Source organism: Lissotriton helveticus, chromosome 6 (assembly GCF_964261635.1).
Source record: "Lissotriton helveticus chromosome 6, aLisHel1.1, whole genome shotgun sequence".
Taxonomy (NCBI): domain Eukaryota; kingdom Metazoa; phylum Chordata; class Amphibia; order Caudata; family Salamandridae; genus Lissotriton; species Lissotriton helveticus.
Window position 1 is genome coordinate 1,721,335,848 of NC_136067.1, and position 26,493 is coordinate 1,721,362,340.

The window sequence follows — 26,493 nt, forward strand, 5'->3', positions numbered from 1 at the left end:
TTTGAGCGTGGAAGACCAGGAAATGGGACCAGTAATCATGTGTGGCTGGGTAAATGTTGATTCTTCCCCGAGAAAATGTAGACATTCAGATGTAGAAAAATATGTACATGAAGAGTCTCCACCTCAACCAAGCTGGAAGATGTAGCCAAGAGAATTAGATTCTTCTTTTGCATTATCTCACCATAACCTTGAAGATTGAAGTTAAAAGCTCCAATAAACCACTAAAATGTGGTTGGAGTGATCATGTCATTTTTGAAGGAGGCTTGGCACTGTGTCTCAGGCCTCCGGAAATTATTTTTTAAGTCCCAACCTATGTATAACATTGTGTAGCTTGTTTTGATGTGCTCCATAACCGTTCCAACAGGTTTGGAAAGGTTCATTTAACACCACGCACAAGTGTCAGTTTCTCAAAGGCCCACCATAACTCCTTTTTAATTCACACACAAATATATCTAGTTTGAAATGGTTCCTGTGGCTATGATACAGCATAAGCTACCCAAGTCTGCGGGTAATTCTTCAATCCACGGATAAGCAACACAGGTTTGACAAGGGCAGGATGGCAACATTTCCAGTCACAACTAGTCTACTGCTTTTCTCTAAGGCAGACATAACTTTATGGGTCACCAAGAAATTCTGTACTCTCCAGCTTCAGAGGTGTTCTACAGGAAAAAACAAGCTACACTGGACCCCTCTGATGAATGTGAGAATGATTTTCCGAATGTATTTTAATTGTATAATCAATAAAATTTTATCACAGAACTTAATATATGTTAACATATTGTGCACTGAAAATATATCAGTTATGATTTCATGAAAATAAATGAGCAGTGTCTTAAGCAGTCCTCTGTTTCTTAGCATCATTTCTTGTGCAAGCTAACGGAGTTTGTATGTGCTGAAAGGTCACATATTATGTGCAGCTCATGTTATAATAAACCAAGCCATACATGACTGATGAGCCCTAATAAGGACGAAACTGGTCTTCGGTGGCTTGTGTCCCAGTTCAGGGAGGGCTTGGTAGTATGGCTGGACTGTTCCTACTGGAACAGGGGCAAGACTGATAAGCATATGTCTGGGTCTGAACTGAGATGGTACTGTGTGAAAAATAAGGATGGACTGGGATGTGTACCAAGTAATGCTCAGTGGCTGGGATTAATCCAAGCATTCCATCCATCACATTTTTGTATACTTCAGTGCAAATGTTATAATAGCCAACAAACAGTTTTTTAATTCTCCTCTTCACAGCAGCTGGAAATATACTTGCAGATTGAAATTCTGCAAGTTCCACACCAGAGAATTAGAGAGCTACAACACAGTGTCATCTGTGTGCCTCATGATAAACTTATAGAAGGATTGCCTTCTGTCCAGTGTAACAAATGAAAATTAGGAGGGGTTAAGCAGACTGACCGGTTGCAGGTGAAAGAAGCTGAACATCCTGGCTATAATTTGACAGTCTGGAATACATCATATAGGTACAACTCTATGGCTTGGCAAATATTACGATAGATTAATACATCAAGTGGTAAGCTAACTAAACATAGTAAAGGTAGAAATAAAATGAATAGGTTAGGGATGTGCATTAAACAATTTTTGGCATGTATTGTTAGACCAGTCAGCCTTAGGGTATTCTTCCCCCAAGCTTTTTGCTTTTGCTTTCTTTCCTCCTGTTTTTCTGAATTTGTTTTTGTTGTCATTAGTATTGTGCATTTTACCTCCGCTAACCAGTGCTAAGGTACTTGTGATCACTGACTAAAACATGGTAAAATTGGAATACAGCTGATTGGCCTATTTAATTTACTTGTAAGACCCTAGTAAAATGGTATACCATATGCCATGGGTTGGTTAATTAAATGCTACTAGCGGGCCTGCAGCACTTATTATGCCACCCACTGAAGTAGCCCCTTACAAATCCCAGGCCTGCCACTCCAGCCTGTATGCAGTTATAAACTGCCCATTCAACATGGAAAAATAAACCACTTAGCAGGCCTAAAACCCCTCTTTTAATACATATATGTCACCCTCCAAGGTAGGCCCTAACAGTCCAGAGGGCAGGGTGCATTTTATTAAAAAAGTTGAATATGTACTTTTAACTTTTACATGTCCTGGTATTGAAAAACTCACAAATTCATTTTTCATTACTGTAAGGCCAACATATCACATTGGATAACATTGGGTTACCTTATTACATTTAATAAGCGATAACTTTAGATTGGGAGCATGTAATAATATTATGTTTGCTGACTAAGGAATTGTAATTTAAAATCTGATTAAATGGTAAAATCAGATCTTAAGTCACAATTCTCAAAAATTCCACTTTTAGGAAGTTGACATCTTCTTGTCATAACCATTTGGTGCCAGCAGCCTTCCTGGGTCACATGACTAGGTGTAGTTGGTCTTATGTATTCCTCCCAGATAGCCACACAATCGCAGGACTGGGTGTTGGCAGGATGGATCATCCTAAGAGGATGAGGGGTGGAGCGGTGCACAGCCTTACTTGCACTTCAAAGTCACTGCCTCAGCTCACGTACAAAGGAATTTGCTGTGACTGCAGATAGACTGTGAAGAGGGCAGGGAGGCAGGACATTTTAGACACACCTGTAGAGGGAAGCTCTAGAAGCTTCTTCCACTTCAAAGTTCCTCAGGCCCAATTTTCAGTTCAGTTCTGGACTTGTGGAAGGACTCTCAAAGCACTACCCTGCTGCCCGTGGCCTGCTGTGCACTTTAGAGTACTGCACTGCTGTACCCAGAGGACTGTCCTGATGTTTGAGATCTGCTTCTCTGCTTGAATCCAAGACTTCCAGAGTTAATCCAAAGGCTATTTGGCTAGTCATCCTGATTAGAGCCTTAGGGACAGAAAAGGCTCTAACTATCTTGAATTTACACCTGGACCCAGCCAGAGTGAGTACTGACCCTCCAAGTGGTACCCCTCCAGTTTGGTACCCTTGGAATGTTGGTGTTAAAGGTGCCCTGATAGAGCAAATCCAAAACTTGGGACATAACATTTTGTTTGCTAAAATATGTCCCGAGAACTGAGAGGAGACTGGGACCTACCTGCTTGCCAATTCACATGAGGTGCATAGCCGGTCGGCTTGACTTCCTGGTTGCTCCCGCTATGCTCTTCTCAGCCGCAGCAACTCCTATTCAATGGCTCCTCGCAGAAGGGGTACCCGGCCTCATGGAGCTCTTCAGACACCACCTGTCTTGCCCTGCTGAACTTTACCTTCTCAGACATTTTTCTTCAAAGAATTCTTCTAAGTCCAAAGGTAAACAAAGCCTGGGCTCGAGTTACCGTAACTTTTGTTTTTGCTCTGGTTTAATGCGACTATATGTACGTGGCTGCTTTGATCTTGTAGGTGCCATTTTCCACTTGAAACTTAAAAAATTAATAATTCGTGGATTACGTATTGGATTTTTGTTGTTTTGATGTCAAATAATTTATTACAACCTTTTCTATATTTCGCAATTGGTTTGGGATTTTTCTTGTTTTGTTTTCACGCTATTACTGTTTAAGTACAGAGTAAATAATCTAAACATTGCCTTTAAGTTAAGCTTGACTGCTTTTCTGCCAAGCTACCAGCAGGTTAATAACAGGTTGACCCTGACATAAACTGAGGCTGTTTCGGAAGGGCTTTTAGCCTCCTCAAACAAACAACCCAATTTCTCACACCTCACTATCACACTTATTCCTTTTTTGATTGCTGAGATGTTTATGATGATACGTGTTGCTCACCTGATTGACACAAAAATAGCAAATCATATATTTTAATACATTATTAACTACTGTTACTTATGACTGTACTAATTCTGAGTTGTAGGATAGGGCCCTACTATATCACCTGCAGATGAACAAGTAACTTACTTTCGGTAACGCTCTTTCTGGTGGATTCCCCACCTTAGAAAACTTCCCAGGTGTGAGACTGGAGCTGGAAACTTTTTCCAGCGATGAACCTGCATTTCCAGCAGACCACATCACTCCCACGACCTCACCTCTATGGACTACATACTACTCGGAAATATGAACTTCCACCTCGACAACCACAGAGATCCCAACACCACCACCCTCCTGTAGAACCTCACCAACTTAGGACTGAAGCAACTTGTCTGCACCCCCACTCACACAGCAGGACACACATTCGACCCCATCTTCGCCGGAGGAAACCACATTTGCTTCAGCCACACCAAGGAACAGCCCTGGACAGACCACCAATGCATCCATTTCGCCTTCTCCAAACCCATTGCACACAAACGTACACTCTGCCCCCTACACAGAAGCTGGAACAAAGTCTCCAAACACGGAATAGGAAAATATCGATCCCACAGCTGACTAAACGTTAGGCACTTTAATCTTAAAGTCCTATAAATATTCAAGTCCTGTGCCAATCGCCTCCAAGACCTGCTGTGGTTGGGTCCTACTGGAAATCCAGAGACAAAATTCAAGAAAAGATGGAGGCAGCACAAGGGGTGAAGTCACAAAACAGTCAGTAATTTCTTTTTCAAAATTCTTTAATCTTCTTCATATAAGAACACAGGGCAACAGCCAATACGTTTCGTTCCTTTATAGGAACTTCATCGGGGCAAAAGGTTATTGGAAGGATCGAATGCCATTTGGTGACTCCGGATACCGGCAAAGTCAAACCAGATAAAGACAAGTACAATTCAAATTCTGAAGAACATATGTGTAAGGTTGCAATTCTATTGCAAAAAAGTCACACCGGGTTGTCCAGCTCAAAATTCAAGAAATCTAAAAGTAGTTACACTTGTACCAAAACTGTTGATGAGTCACTCCGGGTTGCCCAAAACCATTACATTCGGTTGTTGGCACCACATTTATGCAGGATCCAACTAGTGTTGATCATCAACATATGAAGCCCATCCTCCAGTATGAGAGTGGCTATGATAAGCCAAAACCGTTCAAATCTAGTCAGCCGGCAGGGTAACGCTGGCATCTGAAACTGCACCCATGATAAGAAACAACACGTCTCGAAACACCTCAACTCCGCCCTCAACAGCACTCCTACCTCAACTACGACAGATGCAAACACAGCGGCAAGCAACCTCCACCAATGGATCGCCAACTGAGCCAACATTCTCGCCCCCCTCCGAACACCACAAGATGACACAACAAGAAAGCCAACTGGTTCACCATGGACCTCTGAGAATCCAAGCGCTCGTGTCGACAACTGGAGAAGACATGGAGAAACAGTAAAACCCCAGAAGCCCACTCCGCCTACAAGGCAGTCACCAGGGCACACCACTAACTCATCAAATCTACTAAGCGAAACTTAATCCAAGACAGAATCCTCTCCAACGCCCACAATTTCAAAGAACTCTTCGCCATCATACAAGAATACACCAGACCCTACAGCGAAACAACCTACGTCCCTTCCTCCAAAGCCCTCTGCAACAAACTCCGCTCCTTCTTTCACCTCAAGATCAAGGCGCTCTACGGCAACTTCGATGGCCAAGACCACAGCACCGACTCAACTCCCACCCCCAGCGTCGCAATCCAACAGACTTTCCTCACCTGGACCCCTCACAGAAGACACCGTAAAGACAATGACTAGCATCCACTCCAGAGCACCTACTGACCCGTGCCTACTGCACATCTTCCACAGGGCCGCCACGGCCATCGCATCCGAACAACGCCTAACTATCAATTGCTCCCTCAAGACTCCACGTTCCCCGATGACTGGAAACATGCCAAAGTCAACCAACTCCTAAAGAAGCCCGCCGCAGACCCGACGGATCTGAAGAACTTCAGGCCCATCTCACTGCTCCCTTTTGCCGCCAAAGTCATCAAAAAGGACTTCAACACCCAACTAGCACACTTCATAGAAATTTACAGCATCCTAGAAGTTGGTCTAAGAATGACTGCTGCAAGCCTGCCTTCAACAAACAGCCAGTCGTCGAGGTAGGGGATAACTAGTATCCCCAACCTCCGAAGGTGTACCTCGACCACTGAAGTGAACACCTGAGGGGCGCTGATGAGGCCGAAGGGAAGCGCTGCAAACTGAGAAGGCTCCTGGCTGAATTTGAACTGCAGGTAACACCTGTGAGACTGAAAGCTAGACATATGAAAGTAGGTCCCCTACAGATCCATGGATGCCATCAAGTCTCCTAAGTTCAGAGCAGCCAAGAGCAGGGCAGGCGTGAGTATTTTGAATTTGCAAAATCAGTCGGATGCGATGAACTGCCATTAGTTTTACAAACGCCTTGGTCCTTTTGGAATAAATTGGGGTTCAATTTTCTCAATGAAATTTGAACCACCAGGCTCTCTGAGGTAGGATCTTTAGTGGGGAAAAGTTTTGAACAAGTGCCCATCAAAGTATCTGGGAGGGCCTCATTAAAGGGAAGCAAGAGCTCAGACAGCACAGGCAGTACGTTAGTTTGGTCTTGACTGAAGGCAACTGCAATTCCAGGACCTCATCTGCACATCAGACTTCTACTGCAAATGCGCTCTCTTCCACTGGTGATCCAAGTTGCAAGTTGAACCCTATATCAGGGGAGATATCAAGACCACTGGCCCAATGTAAGACTGTGTAAAAATCATCATAATGAGGGGGGGGGATAACCATTCATCTCCCTTTGGTGGTATATCTTGCACTGGTGGTGTACACTGTTGAGAGTTAGAGCTAAAAAGATAATGAAGCATCTGCTGGTGCATTCCCCTGGTACAGTCATTGGGACGGACTCAGGTTGTATAACTGGCTGCACTTAAATAATTTTGTAACGCAACATTGTCTGAGCTAGAGCTGAATTCGGTTTGGGGTCAGACAGTAAAATTAGCACCAGATCTACAAGGAACGACCCACCATAGGTCCTGGTGCTAGAACAGATGTATGTATAAGATTCAGTAGGGACCCAGAACGGTCCTAAGGGGTCTGACAGCAAGTAGGAACCTGAATGGTGACCCCCTGAGGCCCAAAGGCACACCAGAAGGAGCCAGAAGTGCATGAAAAGCCTCCAGTGTAGCCTTTTAGACTGCATCGCCAATGTCCTGAGAAACTCTGGGTGCACCAGGATCATTTGGAGAATCTACTCAGTGACAGGGGACACTGAGGAAGACTGACTGACATTGTGATGTCTTTGCACCTTCTCCCTGGATACGATTTGCGGGTTGGGGTCTAGTCCCCATTTGCTTTTTGTATTCTACTGTGCTGAGGACCTCTCATGAGAACGGCTGTGGGAGTGGTACTGAATCGCCACCCACAAGCTGGAGAGGAACTTACATGAACGCTACAGCAACTTCTAATGTTCTGCGATGTAAAACTTTGCTTTTCAATCTCCGACTGCCTTTGGTTGAATAAGGACACACACATCACACAACTCTGAGTCATGTGTCAAGCTCAAACGTCAGACACTTCATGCCGGTCCGTGACCAACATTTGCTTTCTATAGCGACAGTATAGTGTCAAAAGCGTAGTTTTAGGAATTTATCAAATTCCTTGGCATACTGGATTTCATTTTAGGAGTTGATGGTGTACGACAAATTTGAGAGCAGAACCCCGGATTCACGTTGGAAGGGCACGGAAAGAAAGAAACTGACCTCAGAGCACAGGGATGGTGCTTATATGCAGCTCTACTCCATCACTTCTGGGAAGGTACAGAGGCAGCAAGTAGACGCATGCATCACATAGCGGCGTGCAGGGGCTTTACCAGAAAAAGCTTTTAGAGCCAGCCTGTGCCTGGAGAGTATTACAATGTGAGAAATTTGCAGTTATAAATCCATTAGAAGTAAGATTATTGGTGTGTCTGACTACTAACACCGCCACTTCACCTGAGAATAACTCGGAAGAAGAAATGCGAGATGCCAGACAGTTTTCCTTTTGCCGAAAAGATTACTGTTTCTTATTGGGGCTCAGGAAATCTAATGGACATGACCAGTATAATATCATGGTAACAAGACATGGGGTTCAATATGTGTCTCACCTTTGTTCCCAGAATAAACTGTGCTAATGGCTTTTCGTGGACCATGACATGTCTGAGGAAATTTGAACTCTGCCATGGAAAAGGAAGGTATTCGTGGCTTCTGTGATGCCAATGGGGGATCTCTTTACGCTGTCACAATCTTGTCATCTATTTTCCTAGTCACATTTGTATGATGATCTAAGTTTACATCACCAGCATTAACACTATTAATATTTGCATTAAAACGGGTTGCAATATAATTTAACTTTTAAGGTTATGGTAAGAAGTCGGAGTTACGCGAGGCACAAGGCTTAGGGGTTGCACTTCTATGTAGGATGAGGGTAAATGATGGGGTTGATTAAGGTTGGAGCTAGGGTTAGGTTAGTGGGAGGCATTGTATTTTTGACATGGTCTGTTGGATTGTTTTTGCTTTCTGTGCGCCTGGTTAGCTGGTGTCTGGCAGCATACAGCTACCAAGCAGTACTCAACTGCACCTGCCTAAAAAACTCCCAAAACCTGAATCCATTTTGCAAATGTGACTTTTTTTATAAGTCGGTAGCAAGAGTGTACAAACAGAGCATGCTGCATAAAAGTCAAACACCACACGTGGACCCTTTGCCACTTATAGGGGGAACAAAGCTGACACGCACTGGGAGGTGTAGCTATGTCACACTCAAAATTAAGCAGGAGTCCGTAAAAGGAAAAATGACTCCATTTAATGCACTAAATTTAATATAAAATAAGTCAGCTGCCATCGTGGAATATAAAGCTAAAGTAAGGAACAGTGTGTATACATTTAAATGTGTAAGCATTTGAATGTGAAAAGGGATAAAGTAAAAAGGGCTAAACATGCCTGTGGGGCGTTTATATGCTGTTAAACGGGTGCAGTATTAGAGGGTTAACTAACTGAGCTCTGTAGACAGTTAAAGTCATTCTAGGAAATGTAATAGTCCATATGACTTTAATAGGTCATTTTCTAGAATTTAAGAAACCTGTATGCTCAGTAGCCTTAAACCTTTGCTGCAGCTGGGTCTCGCCTGTTAATGTGCTTCTTTGACACCGCATATCTGCCTAGGAGAAATGCTTCACCCACTGATGAAAGGGTTCCATGAACAAAGGGCTTCACTGATCAAGCTCTGAAAAGCAAAGGTCTTCCTGCCTGTTACATCCCTGCTATTTTTGCATCTATCAGTCATTGGATGTTTTTGACACTGGGATGCGTTGAAGGACAAGGATGATACAGACTGGAAGATGGCTGAAAACTACAAGCATTGGTGCTGCTATATCACAAATAGAAAGCAAATGAAATGAATGTGGTCGCCAAGTCGAGTCCTGACTATGTCAAGCCATGCTGAGGCGCAAACAAGAAGCTGTCAGGGAGCAATACCCAACAATAGTGAAAGGAAATACATCAGCAGAGGGGCATATATGACACTAGGTCTCGCTGGGTTCGAACCAGGGAAAAGCAGGTTACTGTACATAGCAGTGATGTGAATGGATCCATCCCAAAAGAGGTGCACCTCGCTACAGTCAAGTCACTCAAACTCATCTAGCCCCAAAGCCCGAGCACAGTGTCGCGTGCAAGTGACCGAAGCAGTACAACAGCATCAGGTACAAGGAGATGAGTTTTCCCTCACACCCCAAAAAATGAATGTCTGCAACAACACAACCATGGGCAACAAACGTCCATTGATTAGTCCCAAGGCATCGAGGGCTGCTACTGGCATCTCCCACCAAGGAGAGGACTGTAAACCCAGCGTCCAAGCCACATGGACTCACACCCCAGGCCATTATGACTTGGGACCAGGAGAACAAAGGAGAATGATAGGGGAAACCTTCATCACACATGCCTGCCTGCTACTAACCCAAGAATCAGAAAAGCAAGACCAGATCATACCCACAGCCCAATGAAGCCTCTAATGCAAATAAAGTATGAAGCCACAGAACAACCCTGTACAGCAAACAAAAGGTGTTGTCAGGCAGAATCAAACAATGTACCCACCGTCAACAAGAACCAAGCATCACCAGATCACCGGAGACAGAATCAGCTCTGGTCAACTGAACAACTAGAACCAGAGCAAGCACAATAGGACGTTAAAGAGGTGGAGCAGCAGTAAACAAAGAGAATCGCACTAGTGCAGCAACATTTGAGTAGCATACAGACATGAGGTGCAGCAGGCATCCACGCCCCTCAAGCCAAACACTGGAGTTGCTCAGTGAGACAAGAGGGCAGATGCCTTGGTGATGCCAAAATTGCAGGATACCACTGTAGGGAAGAGCGGCAGAAAAAGGAAAGGGAACAAATCTAAAACCACCAGATTCTGCTGTGGAAAAGTGAAGTACATAAACCCCTGCTATCAAGGGGAAAGGTACAGCCACTCCTGCACAGAATCGGGGGTAGGTCAAAGAAGATTCACTATACCAAGACAAAAAAATATCTTCTGCCAGCCTTATAAGAGTCATCAATTTAAGAATGGCCTAAGGCTACAGGTGCATACGGTCGGCCTACCCTATAGGGCAATCAGGCATTGCTGGTCTCACAGGTCAGTGTGTTGTTCTGGCATCTTGTGGGCCTATTTTATGGTCTGCTGGGCCATGCTTTACTGGTACTGGCTCTGCTAATAAAACAAACATAGCCTCAAGCTCAAATCTATACAGTTTTACATTCCTTGCAAAACAGTTATACAGAATGTCTTTACAAATTCAAAGCTGTCCCAATTTGCAAACACAGACTGCTTTTTTTTTAGCTTTCTATAGGCTCCCAGGACCTATATTCTGTCCAAGTCCGACCCTGCAGATGCACAATGTGTGCGTTCTTCACAATGTAGCAGAGATCATACTTCCTAAAATATTAAAATAGATAGTTCATTAACCTCATGTCAATAATTAAGGCCTATTATCAATGCAGACATGATGGAATGTGCAAATGGTATGTGTAACTTTGCATGTTATATCAAATTATTTGGTTGGATGCTAGGGAACAAGGATAGATGTAATGTTAGGGGATATTTACTAAGCACTTGTAGAACAATAATGCTATTGGTGCTAAATCATCTAGTAAAGTATGGAGAGCGTGTCCTCTGCAAAGAGCAGTCTTTTGGGTTTTTTTCTAATAAAGATTTGAGAATTGATGAATTAAAAATGAAGAAGTAGAGAATTCTGAAGCTAAGATGCCAGAACAGAGCAGGCTCTTCTACAAATGGAGGTTGTCAAGAACTGCGGTACTCTCAAGAGATGTGAAATGAGCGCAGAGGTTGAAGAGGGGAGTACCTGGAAAGATCTGTCTAAATACATGAGGGTGCTACCCCAGAGATTTTTGTGTATAGTGTGCATAGACTTAAAATGGGCAGAGTGTTGAAAAGGTGTTAGATCATTGATGTCCAGGTATAGGTTTGACTGCGTAAAAACGGGGTGCAGCAAGTATAGCGGCTTCATTTAGAACTAATTGTAGTTCATCTAGAAGAGTGTTGTTTGTATCCAAGTAAAAGGCATTGCAATAATCCAGTCTGGAAACAATCAGGAGCATGATGATTGCTCTTTTGCAATCTTGTTAAAGCAAAGGGAGAACTGGGTTAGAGTTTCCATATATAAAAGGTCCATGCGGAAATAACTGCAGAGGGTTGGGAAGTCATTACGTGAAGCCTAAGGGCAGCGCGCATGCGCTGCTCGCTCTGCGAAGCATGCTGTACTGGAGCATGCCATTGAAGCCCCGCCCACTCTCCGCCAATGTTTGTCATTGGCTTATGTCATTGCCCTTCTTAACTTCTGGCTTCTGATTCGTACATAGGCTTGTTAGTCCCTCCTTAGTACTGCCTTGCCTTCACTTGTAACCTCCCACGAGGACTGCCCTTTTACTCCGTTTGGTACATGGTACGCTTTATAAGTTGGGGAACACTATTTTCTTTAATGCTCTTCCCCTATTCCACCCATTGCATTGGAGCACCTGCCCGCTTTGTTTTAAATTGTAATAAATGTTATATTCAAATTGCAGCACGGTCCGCTTTATAGAGGCTGCGCTTATTTAATTATTTTATTTACGGCGCGGTCCGCATTCACTTTAGCGTCCGGGCCTATTTAATTTTCAGCGCTGACCTCTTTCAGTTTAGCGGGTGCGCTACAGCTACAAAGTTTTTGAATGCACTTTTTGTTTTAATTGTAAACTTAAGGTGAAAGCACCATACACACGCGTTCGCTATAATGGTAGCCACGTCCCTTTGCTTAGCCGCTGCTAACGGTAACCTGAATATGCAAGCAGTGTCTTAAAAAAGGGGTGTGGTCACCATTGTAGTGGTCTCACATTTACAAGAGTTTGAGCCATTGGCATTAAAAACAACAATGCCTTTTATATATGTGTTCCTTGTAAAAACACATAAATAAAAGGCATTGTCATTTTCAATGCCAATAGCTTAAACGCACGCAAATGCCAGACCTAATGCACTGGAAATGCTTGTTTTTAACATTAAAAAAATACTGATTTCTCAGTGCCAACAAAACATCAATGAGATTTTTTTCAGACAAAACATGTACTTACTGTACATTCAGAACAATCCCGATGGTCACTTTTGCTTTCGACTTCGCTTTAAGTTATGACATACCTCTCTATAAGCAAAAGCTGCGACTGATGTTCAAGTGGAAATTCCAAATTCCAAACTCAAAGCACAATCAGTTATAATAAAGCAGAAACGCTAATCCACTAAACACAAATGCAGAACGCACATTCGCACACTGATGACCTTGTGTCTTTTATCAGTCTGGTACAAATGCAAGCGAAACAAAAGGACAGCCTGTGTAGGCATTCATTGGATTGGCTGATTTAAGTGGGGAGGCCTGGGAGGACATTTCAATATATCTGAGAAGTTCACTCTGAAATTGGACTCTTGGCTAATCAGACGCTCTTTCGTGAAAAAAGATTTGCAAATGCGACATTTTCCATAAACGCCATTGTGCTATATCTTCGATTTTGAAAACACATCTAATTTTAGGATGCAAATGAATTTTATGAAATATACGCATTACCATTGGGGGTAGTGCTATATTTAAGAGGGAAAAAGAAAAAATTAGATTTTATCTTCATTGCTCTGCACCCTATTGCGCTCTTTCTGCACACTAATGCACTTTATGCAAGAATTAACGTATTTTATTGAGAACACATTCGTTAACTTAAAATATGTTTGAGTAATATGGTTGCCTTTTTTTCAAATAAAAAAGGGAGAAGAGAGAAAAAGGCAGAAAAAAGAGGGAGGAGAGGAGGAAGAGAAAGAAGGGAAAGAGAAGGGCAAGGAAAGGCAGTAGGGGTAAGAATGGAGAAGAAGCAAAGGAGGGAAGGGAAAGAAAAAAGAATAAAAGAAAAATTATTTCACTTTCTATGTCCCCAAAAGTGTTTTTTTCTGTGTGTTTTTTTTTTTAGGATACTGTATTTTGGAGTAGCACGGGTACATTTTAATTGCAAATTGCACGTGTTACATGGATGATGAACCGTGGTTTTTCAAAGATTGGATAGTGTTTTGTTTTTGGAACAGAACAGATGTTCTAAACAAGGCTCGACCGATTATATCTCACTTTGCACTTTGAATATCTATTGCACTTTGAACTGTCCAAAGCCAATAATGTGAATTCTTTGTATATATCATGGTTAATTGATTTGGATTGGATTGGCATGAATTGGAATACGTTTCTTTTCTCTGTTTTACTTCATTTTAAGCAACTACTCAATGTATTTATTTCTTCTACTCAACAATAAAAAAATAGAAAATATATATATATGCCTTACCACACTCATATTGCATCACTGAACAGGCTGCATTAGAATGATAGAAGTTTAATATGCTATGTTTCCATAAAATATCTTTATACTTTTGATCGTACGCTGTAACAACAAAATAGACCATCTCACACAAACCTCTGTAAACTTTAACTATCTGACCACAGCTTATGAAGTATGACCCAAAACTCTGGGTTGTAAAATTAAAGAATATAGTTTCCATTTTGGAGCCTGTAGTACTAAAATACAACTTCTCTTTAATTGCCCATCATGTCTATCTTCACCACAAACTAAATGAACATGCACGCTTGTTCATTTTATAATATTTGATTTTGGAGTACGAATTTATTTATTCAAAAGGTAGAAACGTAATAAGTGGGGCTACGAGTTCTTTAGTTGCATAGAAACACGATGGAGACTGAGAAAAAATGTACGTTTTAGTCATAACGTAATGGCATCCTGATAAAGCAGGTACACAAATGAACAAGTTATTGAGAGTGAAAGCATAGCATATATGCTATGGGTTACAAAGAATCAGAAATTTGCAGTCACTGTTCTCGAACTCTATGCAACTGGTACTAGCTATATACGAGTTTGAATTATAAATATATATTGCAGAATCGTAAGAGACAACATTCTTTTCTGCATAAGGTTCACAATTCTTTTACTTTCTTTCTTACACTGCGTTGTCGAGTTTGCGTGATATAAATATACCCTAGAACAGTAACAATTAGAAATGTAAACTATTTTCAAGATATTTAAAAATGTCATTAAGAGAAACTAAACATTTCATGCCTTGTGTTGGTTTAATCCCTTTGTTTGTCTTTCAAAAGTTTATGTAACATTAACTCTGACTTCAAAAATCAAGTGCAGCTTTATTTCACAAATGTTGGTAAAAGAGTTGCTTTCTGTTGTTCCCATAACCTTTTCTCATTGTACAGAAGTGATGGGAATTTCAATTATCAGGTAACAGTCTTGGTTTTTGTGGTGGTAAGTGGTTCAAGTGTTAGCACCCTTGTTAAATGGAGAGGATTACATTACTAGCAGCATTTGCTTGCTAAATCCATAGCTCTTTCTTGAAAACCATGAGGAGGCTGAGTGTTCCAGAATTCTCAGGAATTATTCTAACACTTTGTGCATTGATAGTGGTTGGTACAAATTCAGGGAAAGGACATGGCTATATGACTTCAATGAATTTGCACACATTGCTATCAACAGACTTCTACTCAAACACAGCCAAGGTCAAGTGTTGTTAAGGGCTACAAGTTATATGGCAAGACACAGTAAAAGTACCCCCCACAATAGCAGGTGAAAAGAGTGATGCATCACAAAAGATCCACTGTGAAAATAAGAAACAGGATAGGGATGAAGAGGGGAAAAGGAATGGCCTTCTTAAAGGGAGGAACAAACTACAAAAATAAACCGTCCACTATGAGGGCAGTATCAGCTTCTCATTTACAACAATCTTTGCTGTAAAAATGTGCATCTGTTGATGTATCACTGTAATTTGCTAGACCTATGGGAATCATGTTGGAAATAGTTATTTAATTTGGCAGATTGTGTCTGTAAGCCCCTTGCTTTACTTGTAAAAGGAAAAAAGGAAATGATAATTTCGAAAAAATTAAACCAGACTTCATAGCACCAAATAAAATGGTACAGTCTGCAAGCTGTGCCATAACGGACATAATCTTTGACAGTCCTCTGAGGTATAACTTAAAACATTATTGCTCAAGAGCAAACATGAAACTGAGAGAACATTAAAAGTATGCATCAATGCAAAATTAAATAATCGTCTATTAAAGGGGCATCCCTGCCATAAAGCTCCATAAATGTTCGATTTAAATAAATCATCATGTAAAATGCCCGATAAATATAGAAAAACGTGTGCAATGAAACTTTTTCCACGAAGATGAAAATAGAGGATTTCCTGAAAAAGATTGAACGTTATATTTTTATAAGCAATTCAAGTTCTGGTTTCTTTCCAAAAGTTCTCTTACTAGTCGTTCTAAAGAAAACAGATGCTCGTCTGCATCTTCGGGCACAAGATTCCGGATGGAATTTGCAAGTTCAAAAAGGTACTCTGTGTTTCTTCCACTAGGACCAACTGCATTAAAAATCTGTTCCGCAATGTCTTCGAGAGGCGCTGGACCAAGATAGTTAGGATTATCACATGTTCCAATATATAGTAAGACATTAAAAGGTTTTATTGAAGGATCTTTTGGGTAGAAGACAACAGTTGTAGTCCTGTAGCCCCCTTTCTCTCTAAAGTCAAGGTAAGCTTTAACTTCTTCTTCTTTTCCTGCTGGCAGCCTGTATGCAATACCCCATACACAACCCTGTTAAACAAACATATAAATATCAAGTTAATGCACAGACAACCATATGCATAGGAAACAAATTCACTTTATTCTTGGCATTAACTTATGAGCAAACAGGAATGCTTTTATGTGAAGTAAGCATAACATTTCTACTTCCCAAAGCAAGAAATGAAAAAAGAGAAGGAGGGAGCACTCCTAATTGTGATCTGTCAATAAATATTGAGTGAGGACCAATGTTCCCTCTAATTTTTTTCATCTGTGTGCAGCAGTGTAAGGTCTCTGTGCGCTAACGCTATGTGCGTCAGGAACCAAACCGCACGTGTGGGTGCAGCGACAAATAGTGCAACAATCACTCTAAACCTTTGCTTAAAAAGTGAAAAGACTGTGCATTTCCACACATACAATGTCACATGATGGGTCTTAAGGCAGGTTTGCAATCTAGATACACACACCATGACATGAATTGGTTACACAGGTAAGTACACTGTGGCTTCAGAAAAGCACAGGACTCCAACGGTGGTACCATTATAAGATTTTACTAAGGATTCTCGACTGGAGCTCTATTCACAGGGTCCGGAAATGTTGGGAGCCTATACAAGATCGCATGCCTGGGAATACATGCGGGGCAAATGTTATGCCCTCCTGTGTGCATGCATCCTTAGTTCCTGCAGGGCATGGACTTGGCAGCCCATGCCCTGTAGGAATTTGCTTTGGTGTTCCCATTGCGGTGCCTTTTTTATAGGCACTGCCGTGGGACAGCCTGCCAGTGACGAAAAAAAATAAAATCTGGCAGGCGGTGCTCACACAAGTTTGATGGTGCAGGAGCGGGGTGGTCCCTCAATGCCAAACTCATAATAAGGTCCTAAGTCAGCATGGTAATCATAGCATTTGTAGCACGACTAGCAAACATGCCAGCAGTAACAACTAACGGTAGTGCTTGAATAGTTGACAGAGCAGCAGGAACACAGAATGCATCGCAGCAGCAGTGGGATGTACACTTGCACAGGAGAGGCCAAAAAGACATCAGGCATCTGGCAACAGAGGTTCTGCATGGATAGGATGATTGGAAGCTGGTCAATGCATCAGGTGCTGAGGAATATTACCTAAGCAGGGTTTGTTTGTATTTCATCATACAATCTACTGAAATTTCTTATAAGTAACAGTCATACCATGGATCAGACTTGCATACCTTCGGATCAAAACAGTGGCATATAGCTTAGTTCACCACATTTTGTACAGATCTTAATATAGTGCGAAGGTAGTGTTAACGACTGTATCCCCAGGGAATTAAAATATGACAATAATACAAACAAGGATCCTTTTCTGTGCACTTTTATAAATGGAGAAATGCAGAGCGATTTTTTGGTGTTCTGTCAGACAAAGCTAGTGAATTGAGTGTATTTTGGCTTCTTGAAAATAAAACAGTCTGTTGGGCTGTTTTTTGCAGTCTTTTGGAATACTATTGAGAAGCTCTTCTTGCAAATATGCCTTACAACTAGTATTTACAAATGGTTTGGTTTAAGCACAGTCTGTGGGCTGTCCTTTGTTTCTGTACTTAGTGTTGATCTGTGGGTTAATCGTGTGTTTAAATGTCTATGTGGTTTGTGGTTTTCCCATTAGTGATACTTCTGTGAGTAAATAGCGATTGCGCTCTTTTGTGTAAAAATGGCTAGCCTTAAGCGCGCTATATATATATTAAAAAGAATTATTAAAAAATAAGTGCTTTAAATTAGTTTTTTACTATCTATAAAGCTTAATAATCATACAGTGACCTCCAAGCATTAAAATTTAATTTAAGTTGTGTTGTACCGCATACTGAGGAAATTTGCATATGGAAGGCGTAATAAACTCATTTTTATAAGGGTGTATATGATATATTTCTAATTTTCCATTCCTGGGCTAGCTAGAGAACACTCTGGGGATTCCTATTATGCAAAAAAATGATAGGATATTCATTTTTAAGTGCCGCAAATATCAAAGTCGAAATTGGGCAAAATTCACTAATTTAAAAACAAATTCTGCATTCAGAGAAGCTTTTAAACTGCCTTAGGCTTCAGTAAATGCATACATTTGGGTATAATACAAACAGCTGACTTCTATATTGTTAGACAAGTATACTGCACACTGCTTACAATTGAAAATAAATATAAAAAACCATCAGAAGTTATTCTTTTAACTCTAAACTGACAAACAGGGGGATAAGTGCTTTCCAGCTTTCTGTCTCTAGGGTGACTTCGAATTGGGACAGCCGCATGGACACCCTTGAATACAGAATAGGACAGCTGGGAAGAGTTAAATGTCAGTTCTATATTTAGAAGCATAGCATGCCTCCCACAGTAAAGTTTGCTTTGACATTTCGACCTCCGAAACTTTTTGAAAGACGACCGGGGAGAAAAGGAGAAGTTTTCCTTTTTTTGGCAAAAGCAAGCACTTTATGTACTCATATGATAGAAAACTATATAATGGTATATGTGAACTTTGATTAACAGATAAGCTTTGCCATATTTATATACAGCACTAATGCTTTTAGTCTGAGGATTACTGTAAAAAAAAGCGGAGGCAATGAAATTTAGTTTGACTTCATGTGCCCTCATGTTTCACTTGTGCATTTGCTAAAAGGATTGGGGTTTGGGTATTCATGTTTTTATTAGCCCTCTCAAAAGTATTATGTACCTCCTATAACTTTGTTTATGCCCAGTTGCTACAAATGGGGTTAATAGTGTTGACAGTAGTGAAACTTGTTTCAGGTTTCCTACTGTCAAAATGGGGGAAGGAGGCTAGCTCCTCTAAAAATTAAGGCTAGGTAAAATGTATGTTGCTCTCTCTTTTTCTCAATTCCGTTTTTAGCCTGTTTAAGCTGTCTGTGAAATAGCAATGAGACATTTAATTTAATTGGCTATTCGGTAATACTGTTTTAAACATTGTTAGCATTAATAAAATGAATAAGTATATGTGTGATGTTACTGGCCATCCTGTTTGATGAAATTATGACAGGATAAATAGTCTAGATTGTTGTTCCCTTATTTGACCTTTAAGGGGAACTAGATGTGGGTAGTTTTTGTTCTACAAGTCTTATGTGATAACACCATTATTGTATGTTATTCTCATGCTACATAGTTTTGCAAGGGCATTGCTAGCTTTTATTAGCTAGGCTGTGTAAATAAACTGACAGTCCTTATTAGAGCTGATGTTGCACAGTTTGGATCATGAAAAGTAGAATGCAGGGAAGATCTCCATGTGATCCTTAGCAAAAATGGTTGAAGGAAATATTGTTTTATAGATAAGAACTCCTGTTAAATTAGCAGTTTTAGATTTTCCTGTTGCTCCTATAACATGAGAGCATGGTCCTAAGCATACAATATAGGTACTTTTATTAAGAATCATTTTAGAAGTGCCTGCAGTCTTGTACAAGTAGTTTAAAAGTGTAGAATATTTCGTTTTTTTAAGGGTTTTCAGATCAGTACACAGGAATACACCAATTTAAGGATTTATGGTGTGTCTGTGTTGTTTTTCTCTTTTCCTCTGAGTTTAGTAAATGAACACACACTTCCTTGGCTGCTTGGGATTGGGTGATGTATTACTCGGCAGTTCACCAAAGAGTTCCTTTTATACGTGCCAATAGGTCCAGGTTTTTTTTACTCTCAAATAGATAAAGGAAGTGGTTCTTGGGTGCCTTGCTAATATATGGGGCATCCCAAGACTAGGAAGTATTCTGAGACTATCCTCTCTGTTTCTGTGCCTTGTCTAAAGACCTTTTGTTCTGTCCACCAATAGATATTTGCTGCCTTACAACCATTGCCAGAGGGGCCCGGACATCAGATTCAGCTTGGGGAGTCAGCGTCAGCACAAGTCCAGCTTGAAGCCAACGTGAAGGTAACCAGCACAGGCATTGCTGGCAACCAGGACCTCAGTGAAGGTGGAAGCCCTGAGATGAATTGTGTACCCCTGCTACTGTCTTGGGCTAAAGACGGGGTCACAAATCAGAAAGGAGAAATTGTGGATCAAGTATTTGATGCCCAGCTGAGAGTCACAGACCGACCAGAATGGCGAGGAGGCTTTGCTTGAGGTGACCCCTTTTGAAACAAGGGTTGCTTCAGAGATCCTAGCATCAGGCTTCTGAATCCTGGTCCTAAAGTGAATGCAAATTTGCACCTTTGTTTGTTGGTCAAGAGGTGCCTGGGCACACTGGATGCAATTGTGTGGCCCCAACGAATGAGCAGTGCACCAGCAGAGCAATACAGGAGTTAGGGAAGGACTTGAGTTTAGGGTACAGGTGCTGTGTCTCTGGTGCCTGTTAGATTGAAGTGAAGAAAACGGGTGCACTCCCTGAGACACTGGACAGGATCGTTGAGAGCATTTGCCCGGTGGGTGACTGCTCTATCCTGAATGAAGGGACTTTTTCCCCTTGAAGCTGGGCTGTGATTCTTGAGTTGCGAGTTGTGCAGCTCCACCGTGGACACAATAAGAGCCTGCCTCTGAGGCTCAAACGGACACAGGGAGAAGTCTCCCCTCTGGTTGGTTGTACAGCGGCTTCAATTTCCCCAAGGACTTCTTTTTGTCAATAATGTACCCCTTTGGATGTCCCGTTTTTGAGGAGCAGCAGCCCTTTGCAGCTCTTCGTCCTAATTCTTATGGCCCTGTGTGGTCCTCCTGGTCCCAAATATAATTGATGTTCTAGCCCTCATAAAGGGAACAATGAAAAAGTTCACTAAAAATGTTTTTATTAGATATGTCCTGTTAGCTATTCTGAAACTGAAATGGGTGGTCACTAAAATGCATAGGAGCCCTGAAAATGTTTTACTAGACTGTTTTAGGATTTCCTTAGGACTAGGAGAACTGATCATTCTGTTTGTAATAGTGGTCATTACTCTCTCCTGCAATCTGAATGTTAATTATGACCCGATGCTTTGTTCCCTTTGTATTCTTGCTTATAACTCATATATACTCGCTTAATGAAATGTTTAGAATGGAAAATGCCCACCTAGCAATGAATTAGGAAATTGATAAAATTATGAAAACTAATGTGCAAATATTTTCTGTGTTCCTACTGGATCATAGGAATGTCTTTACCTCATGCTAAAAGGACCATCTGTTAAAGATTGGACGGATTTGTTAGCATGAGCTGAAAGCCATTTTGTATTTTGGCAGCCATTTTAGTTAGCCATATGCTCGCCATGTGCTGTTTCCCTCTTCAGAGCCTTGCACATGCTCAGAAGGGCCTAGCTAGTAGAATGCACCTGCTCCTAGTATACAACTGTCAGGCTATTTTTGCTGCTGTATGGAGAAGTAACTTTCCTCCCACTTTGTTGAGCAAGCAGATCTTGTATGCCCATAGTAAGCATTTTGCATGCTTACATGTGCCAGGACCTCCCTTTGGTCTTATGCTGACTATGTAACCCTAAGCATATATAAGGCCCCAGTTTTCTGTACTCCTTAGACTGCCTCATTCAGTTGCTAAGGCTTCTGTGTGACGTAGTCTCCCTCATTTGAGGTTATTAAAGATGTTACTTTTATATTACAGCTTCTGTGCCAATTTCTTCTTTGTTGGTTTAAAAGGACCAAGTAACAGTAAGACCCCTGAGAAGGTTTCTATGTTTTTCAGTAGCTGGAGAGCAAATTCTCTTTACACTCAAAGCCCAAACGTTTCCATGTCAAATATGTTTGAGTAACTCTAAATTCAGCAAAACCGTGGGTTTGTTGTATTTGTCACTCATTGTGTTTTTTACCCATGATGCACGTGGAGGATCGCCAGTACCTTCAATACCCATTGCAAATACAGATCGGATGTGGAGCAGATTGTGTGAGTACTCATGTTAAATACAGCGCCCGTCATGTGCTGCAATTAACACAAATACGTTCTCAGAGGCACAAAATCTGTCCTGCACAGAGCCACCCTTAGAGCTGGAGGTGCCTTGTGTGACAATGTTTGTTAGTGCCCCCCAATGACCACCTCTGCCAGATATTTCCTCACTATCACCCTTTAACAGTGCCCCTCAAGTTTCCATTACCACTCTCTCTGACATGCATTTAATTTGTTTTACAGCACACCCCTTAGTAGAGTAGGGTGTCAGAGCACTTTACATTTCACACACATTAAACAGAGACAATCAATCATAGGTATGTAAATCAGTGTATAAGAAATGTTACTTAAGAGAGGACAGCAAAGTGTAGGAGTGACATCATCCATACGGGTAGGCATATAGTTTAAGAGTGCTTGGTCTGGAGTCGCACAAAGTTGGAATTTAAAATGTAACACCATGGGCGGGGTTTCTCTTTAATAAGAATTGCTTGGTACCCAAATTAACCCTTTGTGCAACATTAGGATAAAGAATGTTTGGGCAAAAAATCATAACTCTCTAATCTATACCTTGCAGTATGCATGAAGTTTTTTTGATGACAGTTAATAGTTTACAGTTCTGTATAAGTATTTTAAGTTATAAACTGCAAGTAACAAAATGACCTCTGACGAAAGTAGTAACTTGCTAACCTATTTTCATTCTATGCACTTTGTGATCTGCATGGTGCACATTCTTTGCAGCAGGCTACCTTAAAACTTTCACTAGAGAAAACTCTGAGAGGTATCTTGAAATATTTATTATTGCATTAAAATAGCTGGAGGCAAGAAACGTCACAGCAGGTGCTTTTAAAACAATAATATACCAGCAAACACAGTGTCCCCACCCAAAGTAAGCACCCGCTACAGTGGCACCGGTCACACTGCCCTAGATCTGACCCTGGCCCCACAGCCGAGTCCTATTAACCAAAGAAATGCAGCACGTCTACCAGGGACATCTTAAGGATTTTAGGGGCTCTGGGCCAAACCTAGTTTGGGGGCCCCTGTTCAGAACAGGTTTGAATTTATGATTTTATTTCAGGTCTTTCATGCACTCTTAGGCCAGGTTACTGACAGTAAACAGGCACAATTGTCCAAATTCTAAATGTATTTACATCTAATGTTCAGGGATGGTGATGTGTGTTATCAATATTGTAACACATCAGCAGTTCTCTAATATTACTGCAAATAATATCTGTGACACACTCCCATTTCTCATATGTTTGGTCCTATTGCGATCTAAAAGAAACTTTTTATGGATGTTGCATGAAAAATAAACATTTCTCTGCAGAATGTCTATAATAGGCTTTTACACCTCACCCGCTTTAAAAATAAATTAAGGGATAATGGTATTCAAAACAATCTGTTTAGTAATTATTCAAGGTCATCAGCAAGACTATCAGGAGGCACCCCTGAAAGGCTCCACTTTAGCCATGCCTTAAAACGTGTCTGAAGTCTACAAGCACGGCATGTGCTTTCAGGTGATTCGGAAAGCACAAGACGTGCAAGTATACCTGCTGCATTTCTTTTGTTAAAAGAGCGTGGCACACAATCTGCCCTGCTCTATTAAGAAATGAAAGGCAGCAAGTCTACAAGCACAACGTGTGGTTCCAGAATCAACTATAAGCACACGCTTGTAGACTTGCTGCCTTTAATTTAATAGGGCGCGGCTGCAGGGCAGATTGCGTGCCTTTGGGAAAGTATTCATGTGAATTGCAGTGCATGACGGGTGCTGCGATTAACAAGAATACTTTCACAAAGGCACATAATCTGCCCCACAGCCGAGCCCTTTTAAACAAAAGAAATGAAACTGGAGCTACTTGCTGACAAACCTTGGGTGGTCTCTACCTCTGCCTACTGCAGAAGGAAGTGACAGTTTTGCACGCTTCACATATTACACTGCGTCCTCTGAGAGACCTAGGTGCTCCAGAGAACAGTGGTGAGGACTATTACAAGCAATGCAACAGAAAATATCTTTCTCTCCAAAAATAAAGAGAATCGTCTTCCTAAACCTGGATCACAGACAGACAGTTGTCAATCAATGCCACACCCAGGCTTATTTTCCCTGTCTCATTAGACACACAGGACTAGAAGATCGATCTACGGACAAGCCTCATGAAAGTATAGGGTGGGTATTTTTGTGTGTGCACATGGTTAACATTCAGTACTTTCTAAAAACTCAAGTTGTGCTTGGTTAAGATTGGGTGTTTTCTTTGGCTCTGTGCACTCATTACAGGCTGGTAAGCTCAAGATCGGTTAAAGGGAAATTGTAATTTGACAGCACATAAAAATCATCAATTATAATTTCCTATCTCCATTACCAAAAGGAAGTGTGTAATATTTACAAAGGTAAAATGAGACTAACAAACAATTATGGAAACACTGAAACAGAATGTTTAGAATCCCATAATACCATAGACAAAAAGAGTTGCAGGGACGGGAAGATAAACTACTGTACCATATACATACATGAAAAAACACTGGTGAAAAATAGCTATGGAAAAAGAGATGAACCAAGAAACGTATTTTTATTTCTCCTACCCAGAATGTAGATATGTCCTGAAGTTGTTTTGTTGGAATGTTGCTCTGTAAGGGACATTTACCTTCATTGGAAATAATACACGTTTGTAAACAGGGGGTATGTGGTAATAAACATGCTTATTGAAGTAGAAAAAGGGGGGACTTTTTACTACACAGTTACTATTAGAATTCACAGAGTTTCACAAAGATAACACTTGACGCAATCAACTGTCAAATGCAACAACTATGGTAAACGCGTTACCTAAATCACATTTACACACAAGTTGTCAACAGGGATTAATAGGGATAAACGACACCCTGCTTCTTTCACGTACCCCTATGAGTTTACAGCATTTGCATGACCATTTTGCAGAATTCAGCAAACGTAGAGGTCTTGAAATGAATGCAGGGAAATCCAAACTGATGGTACTAAATCCCCACCGCTCATTTAGAAACAACTTGATTGTTGATTTATCCCCCATTGAGCAAGTAAAGAGTTTTGATTATTTGTGAATAAGGCTCACAGAAAAATTTACCTGGGATCTTCACCAACAAAAAAGTAACTCCCTCTTGCAACGTTGGTCAGCGGTGATTGCCAGAAAGCATTGATTATCATGCAATAGAGCGGTTTCCCCTGAACTTGAGGTGTACTGAGCTGTGGCTTTAGGTGATGCACTCTGTGGGGCGGAGATATGGGATATGACTGATGCCATTAAACTGTACTTTGGAAAACAGGTTAGTAGGTCTATAATGAATGTTCCATTTAGTTTTCCCCTAATATCGTTAAGGTGGGACCTAAACCTGTCTTTCCTACGGGAGACCAGGGGACATATAACATCCTACTTTGCTGACAAAGCCCACTCCACAAATTCTAGGCTGACGGAATGTGAAGCATTTAAAGCGGTGATTAGTGGGAGGTGTATGGCAACATCTATTGGGGTACGCAGGGCACTGCTTACAGATGTGGGAAGGGCAGACAGAACTGTAAGAGACATAGAGAGATGACACGCTGGATACCAAGATCTCAGGCGGGAGCTCCTGGATGCGAAAGAGGAGGTGGCAGTCTAGGAGGAACGCCTGCGATGCTTTAACTATAAGACATACATGGATCGGACTCATGCGTAACGGGATAAGGCGGGCAGATTGCTGGCATGGCTGGCCAACCCGGCCCCTAGAGGAAATAATTTATAGTGAATGCCAACCAGGTAGGACACCCCCTATATAGGTAGGCTGAAATAAACAATAGAATCCTCATCTACTGCAAACTATTGTATAAGACCTAGGGGACCCAAAGGGAAGGGGAGACACAGGAATTTCTGGCCAGGCTTCCCCTCCACGTGTTATTAGAGGAGAAGACGGATCAGTTGGGAGTAGACGTCTCAGAACCCGAGATAAGAATAGCTATTAAAGAGTTGGGGGAGGAAGTCCTACCGAAGACTACGCAGGTGGCAGTGGTGATTCCACTGCTTAAACCAGATAAGTCCCCTCTCAAATGCATAACCTACAGGCCGCTGTCGATGCTCAACCTATACTTCGAAATCTTGAGTAAATTACTTGCAACAAGGCTTCTACCTCACATGACCTGTATGGTTCACCCAGACCAGGCAGGGTTCAGACTGGGTAGAAATATGGCCCTAAATATACGACGGCTTTGCTCCATTTCAGAGGGGGGAAGAAGTGAGGAGCAGGAGGGGGCAATCTTCACCATAGACATAGACAAAGCCTTCTACAGCCTGGAGTGAGACTTCCTATATGAGGTACTAGCAAAGATGGGAGTAGGTGAGGGATTTCTGCGATGGGTGAAGCTGTTACACTCGAGCCCACTGGCCAGGGTGTGCACGGGCCACACAACCCCAGAACAATATCGGGTGGGGAGGGGCACACGTCAAGGGTGTCCTCTCTCTACCCTGCTGTTCGCTCTAGCTGTGGAACCGCTGGCCCGCTTGGCACGGACAGGCAGCAGATCCAATGGATTGCAGCTGGGAGGGCAGGTACACTACATAGCCTTAAATGCTGACGACCTGCTCCTGTTCCTGAAGAACTCTGGAGAGGAGTTGCGAGGGGCTAGAGACATGATGGAGGAGTTTGGGGCACTCCCAGGACTAAAAGTCAATTGGTGGAAGTCTCGACTCTTCCCGATAGTAGAGGGTCTAATG

General features: G+C 41.7%; 1 protein-coding gene across 3 annotated transcripts in view; it reads right to left on the reverse strand.

Moving 5' to 3' along the window:
• Window positions 1-13,905: 13,905 nt before the first annotated feature.
• Window positions 13,906-26,493, reverse strand: part of CHAC2 (ChaC glutathione specific gamma-glutamylcyclotransferase 2) — a 175,746-nt gene continuing 163,158 nt past the window's right edge. For all 3 annotated transcript variants that reach the window (XM_078649601.1, XM_078649602.1, XM_078649603.1), the window contains exon 3: window positions 13,906-16,002. In XM_078649601.1, coding sequence (XP_078505727.1) covers window positions 15,619-16,002 — 384 coding nt within the window. In that variant the 3' untranslated portion in view covers window positions 13,906-15,618. The remainder of the gene's footprint in view (window positions 16,003-26,493) is intronic.